The sequence below is a fragment of the Chiloscyllium plagiosum genome, chromosome 11, assembly GCF_004010195.1.
Source record: "Chiloscyllium plagiosum isolate BGI_BamShark_2017 chromosome 11, ASM401019v2, whole genome shotgun sequence".
Classification (NCBI taxonomy): Eukaryota; Metazoa; Chordata; class Chondrichthyes; order Orectolobiformes; family Hemiscylliidae; genus Chiloscyllium; species Chiloscyllium plagiosum.
In genome coordinates, this window is record NC_057720.1 from 66,892,718 (window position 1) to 66,912,034 (window position 19,317).

The following is a 19,317-nucleotide window of genomic DNA, read 5'->3' on the forward strand; positions in this document are numbered from 1 at the left end:
TATCTGCCGCTGGAGTCCTGGTGGTGGTGGTGGTGGTGGAACGAATGGAACCACATTCACAAACAATCAGATGGGCTGCTTAGTCTTGGGTCACGTTAAAGCTTCTGGAGTTTAATTGGAGCTGTACGCATTCAGATGTATTCCATCACAGTCCTGACTTGTATTTTGTAAATCTTGGGGTGTCAGGAGGCAAGTTAACCACTGTAAGATTCTCAGCCTCTAATGTGCATTGGCAGTTACATACTTAAGATGACTAGTCCAGTTCAGATTCTGGTCAATAGTAACTCCCAGGATGTTGATAGAGGGGGATTCAGTGATGGTGATGCCATTGAATGTCATTAAATGTTGGTTAGATTCTCTTTGTTGTGGTGGTCATTGCCTGGCATTTGTGGGGTGCAGAGGTTACTTGTGATTACCAGACAAAAACTGAATGTTCCCCAGAGAATGTTATAGTTTTCAAATGGTTTCACAATATGAAGTTGTGAATGGAACTGAGCAGTGCACAATTAGAATATATCCCCAGTTCTGATAGAGCGACAGTCATTCATAAGCAGCTGAAGATGTTGGGGGCTTGGATGCTATCTTGAAGGACCCTTGCAATGATGCTCTGGGGCTGAGATGACTTATCGCCATAAACAACCATCTTCCTTTGTACTAGTTACGACTCTAACCGATGGTGGGTCTTTCCATCGATTTCAGCTTTACTTGGGCTCCTTAACATCCCACTTAATCTAAACTCGCACTTCTTTTTAAGGACAGTCACTTTGCCTCATGTCTGGAATCCTGCATGCAGGGCCACCCTTTGCCTGTTTCCATTTCTCAGAATGAGCATATTTAATGACACATTTAAGGAAACAAAAATATTCATCTCGATAAATGTAGCTTTAAAATTTAAAGATAAAACTGTGGGAAAGCATAAACAATACCAGCCATAGGACATCATAATCAGATAACTTTCAAATCTGAAATGTGGTATGGAAATGATCTACTGGGATGTAGATTTATCTGTATGAGCATTCCACCATTCTTGTAACTGATTATTGGTTAATAACTACAAGTTTTGTTAGGGTGGGGAAGTTGCATTTGAGTTAACATAAGGTTATGTCAGACATCAGATCTATTTAGGTTTCTCTTGCAATAGTTCTATAAACTTGTTCGTTTCAGAACTTTCAATCCATAATTTCTCAGCCTTTCCCATTACATATGTAAATGCAAACATTGAAACGGTCAATAAAAATTTATTCACAGGTTCCATTAGGACTTCGTACACTTGTTATGCAGTCTTCTCTTTCCCAACTTGCTTCCAACCCTCCATTTTCACATTATAAATATTTCTAGTCTATTAACTTTCATTATTCCAAATTGGTAACCAGTTTATTTCTCTTTCTCTTACCTGTTTTTGTCTCTGCTCAGCAAATGGCAGCTGGTTTTCACATCCCAGGTTGCAAGCAAATTGCTCACCTTGTTGTTTATATGCTTCTGCACAAGCTGAAAAGATAATGTAAATTGTAAAACAGAAGGCACTTATGTTTGGCCGAAGTTAGACTCAGATGACCTATGCAACAATATCATATGAATAAGTATGTGCACATTTATAGACAATGTAGGAACCTGATTACCATTTATGCTCAATATGGTAATGAAGCTACTCTTTACATTTAATTATCAGCAAGTACTGGTTTTGTTTCACAACGTAGTTTATTAAGTCAAGAGTTTGCCAAAACACACTCAACTGTGCATTTAGATGTTTACCCTTCTAAAGCATTATTCGAATGAGATTTCAGCCCCATTTGTTCAAATGGTGCTGCTATTACATGATTTTCTTATAACATGGGATTGCATGAACTACTGTATTTATATCAGAACTAATTAAAAATTACAGCTATCCATACCAATAAAAGTACATTATCTTCAATGCATCGTTCCTGTAGTGCATTTATAGTAACATACTAAATAAACTCAACACCCACCTCTGTAATCTATAGTATTCTGAACAATTAAAATCAAACCTGCAGTGGAGGAAGAGGCACTGCATGATTCAGGAATATACTAAATTACTCAAAGAGCAACGAAAATTAATTCAAAATTAAGCAATGCAATCCAGTTTCCTGTTAACTTCCAGGTAAAGGGGTATACATTCAAAATAAACAAACATTGTATTTAAAAACAAAAAAATGTTAATGCATTAAAAAGTGAAGCAGCCTAATGCACCCATTAAAAACACTGGTAAAGTTACTTGTTAAGGACCATGTCTGACCCCCTCTAAAATATTTTAAGAATGTAGCCCAGAACCTAACCTTTCTAGCTGTTTTAAACAGATGTAAGGTGAACATTCCAGGAGTGACACAGCTGGTCAAATTCTATTTTGTTTAAAACTGAATCATTTATTTACACACTAACAAGAGAAAATTGAATTTAGAATAGCATAACAATTTGAAAACCCAACGGACATGAAAAAGCTACTTAAAGAGCTGTTCTGATTTCCTGCAATATCCCATAAACACACCCCTTGGCACAAAGGTAAACACGAACATGTTCTTACAGGAGAGATGTCAGAGCGAGCGAGAGCGAGAGAAAAAAAAGAGGATCAGCTTGGAGCTGCTTCTTTGAGTCCCCAGCTAAAAACTACCCCAAAACTAGAAAAACCCTGAAATGGGAGAACTGGCCACTCCCCTTTCATTATACAAGCGTTTTTAAAATAAAAACCTGAAAGCCTTTTGATTGGACTTAGGCAGCATCTGTTAGCCATTATTAAAGTAGCCAGTTCAGACAGTTCAGCACTTCTGCCTTTAATGACCCCTCAAAAAAAAACAGAATAACCTTAAAGGAGTAGCATTGTCACACACAACTTCCAGATGTTGCCTTAAGTATTTGTTAAGCATGTAATATTGCTTTAGCAAACAAATCTTTTCAAAAAATTGTGTTGCTATGTTAAAACTTTGTTCTGACATTTTAAGTACTCTATTTCTGCATGGCCATAATTTCTCTACAAAACAAAATCGCGAGAAGCGCATCTAGTTTCAATAAAAGATTGCCCATTTTTATTTCAGTGAAACAAAATCATATTTTTAGTATGGTAAAAGCACATATCTTGAAACTTCTCTCGAAACAGAGAAGTACCCTAAAACAGCCCAAATCCAATAATCCATTTAATTAATCAATGATACTGCAAAAGCCAATAACAGAAGCTCCGATAATGTGCGCATTTGGAAGACTTGAAGGTTTTCAATGCTTTCTGCCAAGCAACAGTTCCGAAATATCCAGAGCCAGCAAACAGGGCACTGTAACATATATATGTTTTTGCATCTATCACTAAAACTGCCCACATTTCAATATATTTTTTTTAAAAATCAACTTCATTATTGCCTCATTTCATCTGTTGCTCAAAACCTCATTACTGCTTTTATTATTTCCAAACTGGACTTTTTCAAAGCTGTGCTGGAGGAGAAAGTTTATAAAGAGTATACTGTACACAGAGGTCAGCCAAAACTTTCAGCCTAACTTTCACCAAGATTCTTACCCATCATTCCTACTGCTACTGTTATATAATGATACCAGGTTAATAAACAATTCTCATGCTGGTTTTCAAATGCCTCAATGAACACTATCCTACCCCTGTAACCTCATTTAAATTCTAATATCTTCAGATATCTGGAGTGTTCTAATGCTAGTATTGAACATCCTGGATTTCAACTGAAAAGCAGTTTACTATTGGTCAACCCCAGAATTCTTTCCTTAAAGAAAATCTTCCTGTATCTCTAGCTTCTCTTTTAAGAAATTTATGAAAATTTAATTATTTCTTGAATAAGCTTGTAGTCAGCTTCTCCAACTCTATACACCTGTGTCAAATGTTGATTGAAGGCATGGGACATTTTGTAATGCAAGGCATTTATATAAATAAGTACAGATTTCATGAAATGTAATGAAGAGCAGAATGTCTAATTTAACAGGTCATCGAGCCATACATTGCAGAAACATTCCTTCAGCCCATCGAATCTGCACTAATATAATTACTATGGCGCCAATCCCAATTACTTGCACTGGTCCCATATCCTTGAATATTATGATATTTCAAGTGTTCATCCAAATTTTTGTTCTGGAAGGTTTAAGTTTCTGACCTCCAATATCTTCCCAGGCAGTGCATTCCTGATTCCCACCATGCTCAGTGAAGGTGCCAGTCTTAAAACTGATTTTTGCAGTACAAATTTTAAGATGTGGGCTTAACTAGGTTCCTTTTACAATGTAAAATGTAACATGATTTATACATCAGTTTCTAGTTTGCCAAAATGTTCTATTGGATCACAGTGCATCCGTGACAAGCTACAGAGTTTAAAATCTTACCTGATTCACATTCGTTTTTGGTCTTGTTTAAGTCTGTGCCTTCATCAACAAATTGACAAATAGAGAAGAGTCGGCATCCTCTCTGGCAAGCATAGAGTTCCTCCTCCTGTAATTATGGAGGAAGGAAAATTATTAAAAAGTCACTTCTACTGGTACATCCAAACAGAGTTAAAGAGTCAGATGTACAGCGTGGAAACAGATCCTTCGGTCCAACCCATCCATGCCAACCAGATATCCCAACCCAATCTAGTCCCACATGCCAGCACCCGGCCCATATCCCTCTAAACCCTTCCTATTCTTATACCCATCCAAATACCTCTTAAATGTTGCAATTGTACCAGCCTCCACCACTTCCTCTGGCAGCTCATTTCATATGTGCACCACCCTCTGTGTGAAAACGTTGCCCCATAGGTCTCATATATCTTTCCCCTCTCACCCTAAATCTATGCCCTCTAGTTCTAGACTCCCCGACCCCAGGGAAAAGACTTTGCCTATTTACCCTATCCATGCTGCTCAAATTTTGTAAACCACTATAAAGGTCACCCCTCAGCCTCCGATGCTCCAGGGAAAACAGCCCCAACCTGTTCAGCTTCTCCCTATAGCTCAAATCCTCCAAACCTGGCAACTTCCTTGTAAATCTTTTCTGAACCCTTTCAACCTTCACAACATCTTTCTGATAGGAAGGAGACCAGAATTGCACGCAATATTCCAACAGTGGCCTAACCAATGTCCTGTACAGCCACAACATGACCTCCCAACTCCTGTACTCAATACTCTTGACCAATAAAGGAAAGCATACCAAACGCCTTCTTCACTATCCTATCTATCTGCGACTCCACTTTCAAGGAGCTATAAACCTGCACTCCAAGGTCTCTTTGTTCAGCCACACTTCCTCGGACCTTAGCATTAAGTGTATAAGTCCTGCTAAGATTTGCTTTCCCAAATTGCAGCACCTCGCATTTATCTGAATTAAACTCCACCTGCCACTTCTCAGCCCATTGGCCCATCTGGTAAAGATCCTGTTGTAATCTGAAGTAACCCTCTTCGCTGTCCACTACACCTCCAATTTTGGTGTCATCTGCAAACTAACTGTACCTCTTATACTCACATCCGAATCATTTTATGTAAACGACAAGGAGAAGACCCAGCACGGATCCTTGTGGCACTCCACTGGTCACAGGCCTCCAGTCTGAAAAACAAGTCTCCACCACCAATCTCTGTCTTCTACCTTTGAGCCAGTTCTGTATCCAAATAGCTAGTTCTCCCTGTATTCCGTGAGATATAACCTTGCTAATCAGTCTCCCATGGGGAATCTTATCAAACATCTTACTGAAGTCCATATAGATCACTTCGACCGCTCTGCCCTCAATCCTCTGTTACTTACTCAAAAACTCAAATCAAGTTGTGAAACACGATTTCCCACGCACAAAGCCATGTTGACCATCCTTAAATCAATCCTTACCTTTCCAAATAAATATACATCCAGTCCCTCATGATTCCCTGCAACAACTTGCCCACCACCGACACCAGGCTCACTGGTCTTTAGTTCTCTGGCTTATGCTTACCACCCTTCTTAAACAGTGGCACCATGTTAGCCAACCTCGTGTCTTCCGGCACCTAACCTGTGATTAATTGACAATACACATCTCAGCAAGAGATTCAGCAATCACTTCTCTAGCTTCCCTTATCAGGTCCTGGGGAGACTTCCAGCACTTCGTCCTCTGTAATATGGACATGCTGCAAGATGTCACCATCTATTTCCCTACAGTCTATATCTTCCATATCCTTTTCCACACTAAATACTGATGCAAAATACTTGTTTAGTATCTCCCCCATTTTCTGCAGCTCCACACAAAGTCACCTTGCTGATCTTTGAGGGGCCCTATTCTCTCCCTAGTTAGCCTTTTGTCCTTAATGTATTTGTAAAAACTCTTTGGATTCTCCTTAATTCTATTTGCCAAAGCTATCTCATGTCCCCTTTTTGCCCTCCTGATTTCCTTAAGTATATTCCTACTTCCTTAATACTCTAAGGATTCACTCGATCTATCCTCTGTATACCTTACACATGCTTCCTTTTTTCTTAACCAAAGCCTTAATCTCTTTAATCATCCAGCATTCCCTATACCTACCAGCCTTTCCTTTCTCCCCAAAAGGAATAGACTCTCTCTGGATTCTTGTTATCTCATTTCTGAAGGCTTCCCATTTTCCAGCCGTCCCTTTACCTGTGAACATCTGCCCCCCCATCAGCTTTCTAAAGTTCTAGTGCTATCAGTAACTGTTTGTATGCATTTTTACAGCATATTTTTTCTTATATTGACTTTGAACAATTGAAAATTTAAGATTCACTTTTGTGCAAAAGCAAAATGCAACACTTTTATTACTACCAACGGCAGAGGGGAACAAAGAAAATACAAATACTGAAATTGCATCAAACAGACAACATCTGAAAACATTGAAATGTTTCCTGTGTTCCAGTGAAGGCAAGACTCATTTAACTCAATTTAATGCCTTTCAAAGACTAGCAAAGCAAAGAAGGACATAAACCTACAACCTGCTGACAAGAAATGCATGAATTACATTTGAAATACAAAAACAGCTTAGTCAATTTTTATCATCTCAAATCTGTCCAGATACAAAAAAAATTCATGAATTCTGAGGAGCAGGGTCATGCATTTTTTTTCTCTCAAATACAAACCTTGCAAGTATTTTGTTTAAGTTTTAAAAATGCTGGTATTGTACACAGCATAAATGTGGGGCATTGAAATTTTTTAAAAAATTGGCAAGGACTCGTCTCAAATTTTAACTTCAAACAGAACTACATACAGAAAGTATTAGCGAGAAGAAAGCAAAACCTAGTCATAGTCATATCAGAGAGACAGGTCATAAATCAATACAGTTTAATCCAAAAAAAAAAACACACAAAAGTACTATTTCAAACATGAAGGGTCACTAGGGAGTATTAGACAAACCACAGATGTGCATTTTGGCTATACTGTTGACAAGTCACATCGGCTGGCAGAGGAATCTCACTAAAGGAACTATAAAAGGTGGCTTCACTTGGGTGAAATACAGAACCGCATAGGGTGGTCTGAATCATGACAAGCTTGACTGTGAACTCAACTAGAAAAACTGCAATAAAGTGTGCAGCTATAATTCTTTATAGAAAAAGGAAAGGAAAGAAAAAGGAAGGAATAATATAACCAGACAGCAGACAAGAACAAAGATAAAGATCAACTAAAATGGAATAAAGGTGGAGAGAATTAACAATTTCACATTGGTCTAGGAATAACTGAATGAACCATTTTTAATGAAGTTCTAGAAAATAACTTTGTTCCAATTATTTCCTGGAACCTCAAAATTTAAGGACAGATAAATGCAGCAATTGTTAGACTGCAGATCAACATTATCTCAAGAGCAAATCAGGGACAGGCAACAAATATGATAGCCAACTCCCAAGGTTTAAAAGAACAAAACTTCACTCGCAGAAAGTGTTTTGTGGGGTTTAGGACACACAGGTAAAGTTAAATTTCTGTATCAGGAAATTCTTGATCCTGACACTAAGAGCTTGAAACAGGAAGATACTCAATTCTTCAACAGTGCCCCTGATCTTGAGCACTACACCATGATATTTCTTAACTGTTAAAAATCACAAAAATTGCATTTGCAGGTTCTAACGTTGATATTTATGGCTGTATTATACATTTTCAAGGGCAAAGATCTTTTGGATATTGTCTGTAGTAGAACTGACGAGGTTTCTACTGCTAAACAATTACTGGGAGGTATGTAAAATTTCTTTTAAAAAAAGATAGAGCTAGTTTGTATATTATGATTTCTTACTTCCAATCAAACAAATAGGTACTTAGAATTTGAACAATAAGAACCCAAGAAACAAACAAGTAGACAAATGGATTCCAAGCCTGCTCGCAGCACATTTAGATATCATATTCCTGCACACTTCTCATGTCCCTAGATTCCCTCAGTTTGTAAACCGGTCAACATTCCCAACTGAACCAATCTAACGACCCAGAACTAACTCAAAAGACAAGTACTTGCACATTAAAGTTGAGAGAGACTCTGGTGTTCCTGTACAGGGGTAGAGGAAGTTAAGTGAAATTCTACTTTGTACCTGTAGTTGGTGAATAATTTAAAACACCCACCAACATTATAGCCCCTTTTTGTGACCTTGTTGCGTGAACATGCACTATCTGACCTCCTCAGTTTACATTCAACCTAACTTTGTTAACAAACTTCAATACATTATTCTTGGTTTCTCTGTAAGTAGCTACAGAACCAGCACTGCTTATATAGCCTGTTGACCTGAAAATTCCAGGTGGTTCCCCACTCCTGTCTGTTAAGCAATCCTTCATCAGTTTTAATTCACAGGCGCAACTTCAGATGTTAGCATCAGTCTACTAACCTTGCACTTCTAATGCCTGCAAGGATGCCTTAATTGTACTAGTTCCCTTTTGTATTCTAAAAAAAAAGTGTACCCCTACGAGATTTATCTTAAAAAAACTATTACAACTGGAGTCACTGGACCCAAAAATGCTGACTGTTTTCTCCACAGCTGCTGCTAGATCTGCGAGCTTCTCCAGCAATTCTGGTTTTTGTTTCAGATTTCCAACATCCTCAGCTCTTTATGTGGCAAAAGTCCGGTCACTGGCCAGAAGTCAGTACAATAAGTGTATATCAAGCATACTCCACCGTAAGAACACAGTTTCTAATTGTAGCCTTGACTTTTCTTGACCCTGTGCATAATTCCAGCCAGAAATTATGGGACCAGGTTTTGACTATGGGACACAGTGAAACCATCTGCAGCCAGATCTATTTCACACAGAAATCTGAAATTACAAAATCAAGATAATACAGAAACATGGACTGATTCACCGACATCTCCTTTGCTTAGGGCAGAACAATTATACTGCTTCACAATCATGCTACCTTAACAACAGCCATTACAACCAACAACCAACTGACTGAGCACTTAGGTGGGCATCCTAACTGAGTTCGTCTGATTTACCTGAAGTTTCAAAAGTCAAAAAATGATTCAAGAGTTATAAATGCAATGAAATGTGTTAAAAGGATAGGCAAAATCTTTGGTCTATTGTTATAGATCTTGGTGATACATGCAATTGTCACAAATATCAGATTACTCAAACTCATTGCCCACAAAGCTCAAATTTATTACATTTGCACAATTATATTGGAATACAATAAACCAAATTTCCTCTAGGAGCTCCAATAGAGATCATTTATCTCTAACTTTTTTCTAATCCAATCCACCAAAAACAAGGTTATATAGAAACACTAGAGTGTGTCTGAAGGGTCTCAGACTGTATTAAAGTTTAGTAAATTATGCAACATGTCATGCTGTTTAGAAGCACTGCTTCCTTCTGCACACTATAGGCGCTGATGTTTTTAAAAGGACTATCCTAATTGTTGCACTGAAGAGATTTCACAATTGCCAATATACTTGTATGTCAATCTTGAGGAAGGGTCTTCACACTGATACTTCAACTGCTACCTCACCTCTCAGTATTTATTTCCAAACTTTAAGCAACTACAGAATTTCTCTTTTCTTTACTATCATACTTGCACAGAAATTTTAAAATCGAAGCTATCTTTTAAAATCTCCTACTTCAGCAATGACTTCCAGTTCTGGCAGCCAATACCACACATGGACCTTAGAGGTCTGTGCAGAAGAAAAATTATAGAGGGAAGGGCTACGGTAAACCTAACTTTTGAATGATCCAATGGGCTTGGTAGTGTCACTGGACTAGTTATCCAGAACCCCAGTTAAGATGATATGGGTTTGAATATCACCAAAAGACATACTGAATTAATCTTCTTAAATTGAAACAGGAATTAAAAAGCTAGTCAGTCAATTGCTGTATACAAACACTCATCTGTTTCATTAAAATCCTTAAAAAGGAAGTCAGCCATCCTTACTTCACTGGCCTTTGTGACTCCAGATCAATAGCAAGTACAAGGATATTATCAGGACTGGAAGATTTGAGTTACAGCGATAGGCTGGATAAGCTGGGACATTTTGCACTAGTGCATAGGTGGTGGCTGAGGAATGACCTTAGAGGTTTATAAAATCATGAGGGGCATAGATAAGAATAGCAATGGTCTTTTCCCCAGGGGTTGGGGAATTCAAAAGTAAAGGGCGTAATTTTAAGGAGAGAAGAGAAATATTTAAACAGGGACCTGAGGGGCAACTTGCATATGGAATGAACTACCAAAGGAAGTGGTAGGTGCAGGTGCAGTTACAACATTTAAAAACATTTGGATAGGTACATGAACAGGAAAGATTGAGAGAGAGATATGGGCTGAAAATGTGTTGCTGGAAAAGCACAGCAGGTCAGGCAGCATCCAGGGAACAGGAGAATCGACGTTTCGGGCTGAGAGATATAGACCAAAATGTAGACAAGCGACAGTAATTCAGTTTGGGAGAGTTGGTTAGTATGGGTAAGTTGGACTGAAAAGTCTGTTTCCATGCTGTATGTATGACTATAACTCTGTGGTTGACTCTTAAATAGCACTCCAAGCAATTAGGAATTGGCAATCAATGCTGGCCTAACTCGCACTCCATAATCCTTAAATCATGCAAGAATTTAAATTTAACTACCATTCACAAGAAAAAAAAGTGTTCAAAAACAATGCTGTTAAACTTGAAAATACTGACATTTACAGCTCAGGTGTGACATAGACAACTTATTTGCATAATTTACTTCCTAACAGCAATGGAAGGATTTCTCATGGGTTGCAATGGTTCAACCTATGTTTCTCATCAACCTGTTCAGAGATGTTATTATACACCTCTGGAGGAGTTGGGACTTAAGCCCAAGTCTCAAGTTCAAAGTTAGGGACACTACCACTGCAGCACACGAGAGCCCCGATAAAAGGTTCAAGGCACAGGCTCACTGCTTCTATGACTAAGACTGTCAGCATCTGACAGCCAATTATGCCTTGGGCAATAAATGCCAGCAACACCCATTTTCCATGAAAAATTATTGAAAAAAAATAGATTACGTGATGGCATTATCAGATGCTTACTTAACCATGATCATGTCATGTTTCCTCCCCAAACTCAAATCAGTAGTCTGACAGACTTAAATCCAACATTTTCCTTTGCAACCAGTCTCCAAATCAAGCTGAGAAACCCTCCGATATTTAAAAAAACTTCCCTGGCCATCATGGTGGTCATTCACACATGATTGCATTCCAATTCCTAAACCCAAAGAGGTTAGGCCACATCAGCTTAATATACCAAGAGTACTGGTTGAACATAGTTACTCGAATTACAGTAAGTAAAATAACTCAATCAATCACAATATATTTTACAATTACTTTAATTGCATATTTTGTTAATCCAACCAGTTCTCAAACTCTAAACTTGCAAGATAATGTAATTCAGACATCCACTGATAGCTGTCGAATAGTGTGGCGCTGGAAAAGCACAGCAGGTCAGGCAGCATCCGAGAAGCAGGAGAGTCAATGTTTCCGACATAGGCCCTTCATCAGGAATGTTCTTTTTTGGGGGGGCGGTTGGATGGGTAAAGCATTAAGTAGAAGCAGATGGGAGAGTGGTTGGATGGGTTAGATAGGTTGGAGCAGATAGGTGAAGAGAAGGATGATAGGCAGTTCAAGAGGCCGAGTTGAATAGTTGTATCTGGAATGAGGTGGGGAAAGGGAAGATAAGGAAACTGGTGAAGTCAACGTTGGTACTGTATCATTGGAGGGTCCCAAGGCAGAAGACGAAGCATTCTTCCTCCAGCTGTCACATGGCTTGGATTTGGCAGTAAGGGCAGCCCAGGTCTTCCATGTCCTTTGCAGAGTGGGAGGGGGAAATGAAGTGGTCAGTCACACTTAGGTTTATTGGAGAGTGTGTCCCAGAGACATTCCCTGAAACAGCCCTGTGGCCGACCAATTAAACTCACCCTCCTACTGACATGACATGCAAGTTCTGGGCAGCTTCTCCACCACCAAATCCAAGCCACCAGACAACTGGAGGAAAAACACCTTATCTTCTGCCTTGACACCTTCCAACCACACAGCTACATCATCAACTTCACCAGTTTCCTTACCTTCCCTCACCCCACCAATTCAGCACCACCCTTTTGAACTCTTAACCGTCAATCTTCCTTCCCACCTATCCAATCTACCCTCCCCTCCAACCCATCACCCCCCACTTACATCTACCTATCACCTTCCCCCACCTCCAGTAATTTATCTCAGCTCCCCCACCCCCTCATTCCTAGTGAAGGGAATATGCCCTAAACATAACTTCCCTGCTCCTTGGATGCTGCCTAACCTGCTGTACTTTTCCAGCACCACACTTTGACTCTAATCTCCAGCATCTGCAGTGCCCACTTTCTCTCATCCACTGATACCTCACAATGCAAAGGCATGACAAAGTGGTGACTGAGAACCTGATCACTGTACAAGGCAAAGCATGGGTAACCACATTTTTGCATATATTTTGACCTTTTCAAAACAAATAAACAATTCTTATTTCAGACAAAAAAACCTGCAGTGTTCGTCAGTTAAATGAGAAAAATCTTGTCACGAATTGGTCATTAACATGCTTCACAAAAATATCAACAGTGCAAGTTATGAATAAGTGGAGAGTGGCTGTTATAGTCACAAAAACCATATACCGTAACACGGATCGAAAACATTCGAGTAAACGAAAGCCAAAGCAACTGTCAAGAGGCCAGAGCAGAGAGAGGAAAAAAAAACGATGCCACGCGAACATTTTATGAAAAGCCTTCACTGCAATGTTAAAGCATTTTTAAAAAAAGTTCTTGTCCCTCGAGTAGTACAATAACTTTTTGATCACTCAGCGTTAATTATTACCCTGGGCAACTAGTCGCCCTTTTTTTTTCTGAAACGCCCTAGGATCCGTCAACTCAGTTCAAAAGCTCCAACAAATAAACTGCAGATTTCAAACTGTCTGGATCACACAAGCACTCCATGACACGAAACACGAACCCAAGATGACTAATAATTAGAAATATTAACAAAAGGATCAGCCTCGTTAAAAAAAAAATAAACACAGGCCTCTGTTCCTACCCCTTGCCTGCCGGCCGGTCTGCCCTACCTTCGGGTAAGTGTGCAAGCTGTAAGTCATCTCGCAGCTTTTTTGACACGACGCAGTGTCACCCAAAACCGCTTCGAAGGCATCGGAAGCCAGTGACAAAGTGGAGAAGAAACATAACGCGATTCCCAAGTATAGCAGAAAACTAAGGGCAGGAGCTCTACAAACAACCCCTCCAGCTACCTCCGCCATCTTCAGTCTGTTTGTTATGATCCAACCCTCAACGCACATGCGCTCTCCAACCACCCTCAGTGACCTCAACCCTTATTGTCAGGTCTTTGTTTTAAAATTTATATTAGCCCTCCTTTGACCGAGATGGAGTCGAATTCCATGGCCAAGGCTGGTTTTTGGAGCCGGTGTTATGAATAGATGACTCCGTTTTTGGAAAAAAATTGTTTTCCCTTTAGAAAAAAACCCCGCCGGAAGTCGCCTCTGGTTTCGCGCAGGGGACGCTGGGATGCGTAGTTTACCCCGGCGATTGCGGCCTGCGGCTCCCAGCATGCACTGGGTGGGCCGGTTTGTCTCTGAGTCCAGGAGTGGGGTGCTGTTGCTGCTGATGGATCACTCTGTGGGAAAGGGCAAGGATCAAGGCCCAGTGCAGCACGGCGCCAAGGTTTACCGCCAGGTCACTCTCGAGTCTTTAAAGGTACATTCCTGGTCTCTTTTGGGGCCGTTGAATTATATGGTTTATTGCAAGGCTAGGCTTTGTTTGCCAGCTGGTCTCCCTCATTTCCTAGCGATCCCTTGCTGCTCGGGGGAAGAGAAGGCACGTTTTTCAGGATAAGTGAAAGACTGGAGATGGGAGAGATTTTGTTACAGTCGCAGGTCGATGTCTGTTTCATCACACAAAAAAAAAACCCACCCACGTTGGTGGAGAAACTCAGCAAATCTGCAGCATCTTTGGAGAGAGAAAAACAGAGTTAACTCTTCTGGTCCAGTTCTGAAGAAGTCACACTGGACCTGAAACGTTGACTCAGTTTTCTCTCCACAGATGCTGCCAGACCTTCTGAGTTTCTCCACCAACTTCTGTTTTTGTTTCAGATATCCAGCATCCACAATTTTTAAAATTTTGTTTTATTTTATATTTTCCACAGTGCCAAACTACTGCCCTAGCGCCACCCTCCCTTTTCTCCCCCTCCAAAGTGCTTGAATTGTTCTCATCCTCCAAATCTATGCCCGTCCATTTCTGGAGTTCCATGTTTTAATTCTTCTGCTCAAGTTTCCACCTTTAACACATGAGCAAATGACATCCTTTGCGAATGACAAAGGGGAAACTTTCCCTCTTGGTCTTTATCAGATTCTCCCTAACTTTGACTGCATGGTTGGCTGCACCATCCTCCTCTAATGCTACTTAACTCATCCAGTTGGGTAGGATTATATTCACCTGATTATGTTCTTATCTATCTAACCACAGCCAGAGAATCATCTGTTCTGGAAATACCCCTTCTCTATTTCTCTGCTCCATCACTTAGCTGTTGAACTCACCCCTCCTCCAGTTATCTGTGTGAGGTTAAATCAGACTTCTCTAACGTTGGTGTAGTTTTTAATCTCAAGATAAGCTCTTAACTGTGTGTGTTGGCCATCACAGTAAGATTCCCATTTTTATGTCCATTACATTGATTTTACAGGAGAGGATTAAATAGCTTTGAAATATGAATTTTGAGGAAAGTTCGAAGGATCTGCTGGACAGAGAAAACAACGTAAGATGAAGAATTACATTTGTTGAACATAATTAGGGAAAGTTAGAGAATTTCCAGAGGCACATTTTGAGACAAAAAGGACCAATAAGTGATATGGGGAGACTTCCAAGAAAGAAGAGTAAGGAAGAAAATATTAGTGTTGGATGGCTTGAGATGATGACAAATGGAAAAAAAAGTAAAAATTATGGAAAGATTACAATGATCTACAGTCCTGTCTTTGGACAAAAGGAACATGCTGATAATGAAAATTGCCCCCAACGCTCCTGCCCAAGCTCATCTGCTGCTAAAAGTCTTGCCTCTGCCTATGTTTTCATTTAGATTTGATTATCCCGATGCATCCCTGAAAAAAAACCCAGATTCCACCCTCTGTGAGTCAGAAAGTGTGGTGCTGGAAAAGCACTGCCAGTCAGGCAGCATCTGAGGAGCATAAGTCCTGAGACTCATCCAAGACTAGGTTGGCCATGCCCTCTGCTAACTTGGCTCCTGGTCAAGTTATGTCTTCAGGTTTAAAATTCCTCACTCTCTTTATGACCTCTCTCCTCCCCGTCTCTATAATCTCTGCTTGCCCCTCAACCCTCCAAGATATCTGCATATCTAATACTTGCCTCATGAGGGTGTCCAATTTTAATTACGCTACCATTGGTTCGTGTGCTTTCAGCTGTAAACTCTGAAATTCTCTCCTTTTAAGCTCTCTATTTGTTTTCTCATTTAAACTACTCCTTAAAACTTAACTCTGACCAAGGTTTTGACCATCTGCACAAATATAATACACCGTTAAAATTAAAGACATTTACTTTTTGTTTAGCTGATGTACCATTTGCCTGTTGCTTAATGTTGAATTACGTTGCTTCTACTTTGCTTGTTAAAGCAAAAGTCTTTGTACAAAATGAAATCTTGTCTTTCAGTTCTCATTTATATTTTGAGACATTTGTTACTTTAAAAAATTCAGTTTTTAGCGTTATCATAACAAGTCTAAATGCTGTTCTTGTTTTAAAGCATGTGTATAACTTCGGACAATCTGCATTTTTGTCAGCGTTCACATTTTTGCAATTTTAATCGATAATATTCATGGCTTTATATCGGCAAGTATGTTTGATTGATTTCTTCCAAAACCTCAAACACCGCAGATTTATTGCATGACTTTGATCTTTATGCTGAAATAGTTTTTGGGTCATGACTAATTTTTTTTTATTCTCAAAATAGAGAGTTGTGGTGATTGAAGATATTAAGAGATACAAGACTATTTTGGAACTGCCTAGTCAAACAAAGGAAAACTTAATGGAAGCATTAAATGAATTAAAGAAGAAAATACCTTCACAAGAAGTATTGCTCTCAACTAAAATAGGTAAAACTTTTAACTGCACAGTTCTTACTTTGAAGATTGTAATTTTGCTTCTAACAAAAGCTTTTAAAATCCTGATATTATTATAAGTTGCGTTTTGCAACTTTCTAATGATCTCTAATGGAATAGTGTTCTGTTCCTCATGACTTTCAAATTCAATATTTTGAAGTGTGGCTCTTTCCACTGAACCATTTGAGAGATTTAAACTGGGTTGATGGATTTTCTGACACTTCTGATGTCATCGTTTGAGGAATATGTACAGTTTCAGAATTTTCCAATTTCTACTTGCTGTTTTTCCTCTTCCTAAGGGGCGTATGTCCTAGTATTTTGATTCAAGTTACTGATGCAAACATATGTTTCATGTTCTAGTTAGAAATGTATTAATCAGTGATGCCATAGATCTTTCTAAACATCATATTGGAAAAAGCATAAAGTAAAAAATAAATGTCATCACAAATGGACATGAATTCAACATTTTTTGGATTTTGTCATTTTAAGAAAATGCAGGAAATACTGAAAATTAGGTAACATTTGTGGAGAGAGAAACAAAAGGTGAATCTCTGCTGAGCAAGATGTATAAGATTCAGTAGGAGATACAAGGGACCCAAATGTAGAAATTGTCTTAAAAAGAACAGGCAAAAGGTTGACAAAAATAACTAATTTCTCTTCCGAAGTTTGAAGCACAGAAAAAGAATTTCAAAATCTTTGAGTCATATCATGTAATAAGATTGAAATGGTAATAAACATGTAGTGACCAATGCAAAATTAGACCTGTGGAGTTCCTTAATAGCTCAATGAAATTATATATTGCGTGGTGTGGAAGCTGAATTGCACTTAACAGCAAGTTGCCACATTTGATCTTGAGATCAGTACTATTCTGGCTCAAATCTCAACAGTGCTATATTTGGTATTAGTTTGTCCCTCCTGGATGGAAGTACCTGTAATAGAAATCTGCTAAATTAGTTAAAATCAGTTAAAACATTTCTTCTATTCTGTTCTTTCAAACTGAGAGCTTATTGGCAAAACAAACTTGCTTCTGTCTTTGTGTTCTGAGGAAGGTTCACTGGACCTGAAATGTTTCTCTCCACAAATGCTGCCAGACCTGATGAGTTTTTCAAGCAGTTTTTGAATTCCTGTATCCACCGTTCTTTCAGTTTTTATTTGCTTCTCTCTTTGAGGTTTTCATCTTGAAAAGATCAAGAGTGTGACCCTTTTTCTACAGAAGGTCCAATGGTTGTGATTGTTTGCAGTGAGCAATAGCTAATTTTTGACTAGAAATGGAATCATCATTTGTCTGAGTAAAATCCTGTTTACACTTACTTCCTGGATTTCTCAGGACACACCGTAAACAAGATGCGTAAAAATTCGGACCCTGAAGTGGCCACGCTTGCTCAGTCCATTTACACAACGTGGAAAACTTTCATGAAAGAAAATAGAAATAAGCAATCCATTGAGGTGCGATGTGATCCTAAAACAGAGAGTCTTAGGAGTAATGCTCGAAAACTGTTATCTGAAGCCTTGGAACTGAAGGTAATTTAAAAAATAAAACTTTATACTGAGAATAAAACAAGATTGTTATAGTATTATTATTTTCACATTTGTAAAAGTTTGCATGAAGTAAAAGAAATCCAGTAATGTCACAAACAAAATGTATGTTTATTGTCCATGTTCAGTATGTTTTGTATGAAAAAGGTGCGTTGTTTCTAACTCTTGGAATGTATCTCCCAATGTAATAATCAAACAAGGAGCTTTTGAGGGTTTGAAAATGGAAGTTCATACATTTATCTTAAGTGCAACATCTCATATATCTGTTTTTTTCTCTCTCTCTCACACACTCACACTCACTCACACACACTCACTCACTCACTCACACAAAGATACAGGACGTGGTAATATACTGATCCCAGTTATCCCAGTCACTGATTTATGATCTCAGATCTCATTAGGCAGGTCAGGAGTGTCTTGGACTGTTTCAGTACTTTAAGGTTGAAGTGGCTGGTTAGTTCAGTTGTTCAGAGCATGGTGCTAATAACAGCAAGATTATGGGTTTGATCCCTGTACAAGCCAAGTTACTTTTGGGCAGTCTGGTGGCTCAGTGATTAACACTGCTATCTCACAGCACCTGGGTTTGATTCCAGCCTTTGGTCACTGTTTATGTGGAGTTTGCATGTTCTCTTGGTGCTCCAGTTTCCTCCCACAGTCCTAAAGATGTGCAGGTTAGGTGGATTGGCCATGCTAAAAAAATTATCCCTCATGCTTAGGGATGTGTAGGGCTGGCTGCATTAGGTAGGGTAAACATAGGATTACAGTGAGAGCTAGGGCTTGGTGGGATGCTGTTCAGAGGGTTGGTGCAAATTCAGTGGGCTGAATGGCCTCCTTCTGCACAGGAGAATGATTTATGATTCTGTGATAAGTGAAGGCCTTGTAAAGTATTCACAGCAGATAGTGATGTTTCTTATAGTTAAATTTCTGGAAAGTTGATTCTCAGGTGAGCCTGAAAATGGAGCATGTATGGTGGTTTCCTCTCTGGGAAATCTTGTTTTCACAATATTATTGTTTATTACCTTGGCTGCTTGATGACTTGAAGCTTGCTTGTTGGTATGGTTTTCTGGCCAACTAAACTATTTTGATCTGGAAATGTGTTGCTGGAAAAGCGCAGCAGGACAGGCAGCATCCAGGGAACAGGAGAATCGACGTTTCGGGCATAAGCCCTTCTTCAGGAATGAGGAAAGTTTGTCCAGCAGGCTAAGATAAAAGGTAGGGAGGAGGGACTTGGGGTAGGGGCGTCGGAAATGTGATAGGTGGAAAGAGGTCAAGGTGAGGGTGATAGG

At 39.2% G+C, this 19,317-nt stretch overlaps 2 protein-coding genes across 3 annotated transcripts in view; one reads left to right on the forward strand and one right to left on the reverse strand.

Moving 5' to 3' along the window:
• The window catches only part of tmem59 (transmembrane protein 59), a 40,617-nt gene extending 26,949 nt beyond the window's left edge, over positions 1–13,668 (reverse strand). Inside the window, exons 1-3 of one of the 2 annotated variants that reach the window (XM_043699636.1) lie at positions 13,448–13,668; positions 4,342–4,447; positions 1,394–1,488 (exon numbers count right to left, since the gene is read on the reverse strand). In XM_043699636.1, the coding sequence (XP_043555571.1) occupies positions 1,394–1,488; positions 4,342–4,447; positions 13,448–13,636 (390 nt within the window). In that variant the 5' untranslated portion in view covers positions 13,637–13,668. The remainder of the gene's footprint in view (positions 1–1,393; positions 1,489–4,341; positions 4,448–13,447) is intronic. The other variant, XM_043699635.1, reaches the window with a different exon arrangement.
• Positions 13,669–13,886: 218 nt separating this feature from the next.
• Positions 13,887–19,317, forward strand: part of tceanc2 (transcription elongation factor A (SII) N-terminal and central domain containing 2) — a 10,263-nt gene continuing 4,832 nt past the window's right edge. The window contains exons 1-3 of the mRNA XM_043699637.1: positions 13,887–14,090; positions 16,348–16,489; positions 17,823–18,016. Of these exons, the coding sequence (XP_043555572.1) occupies positions 13,902–14,090; positions 16,348–16,489; positions 17,823–18,016 (525 nt within the window). The 5' untranslated portion in view covers positions 13,887–13,901. The remainder of the gene's footprint in view (positions 14,091–16,347; positions 16,490–17,822; positions 18,017–19,317) is intronic.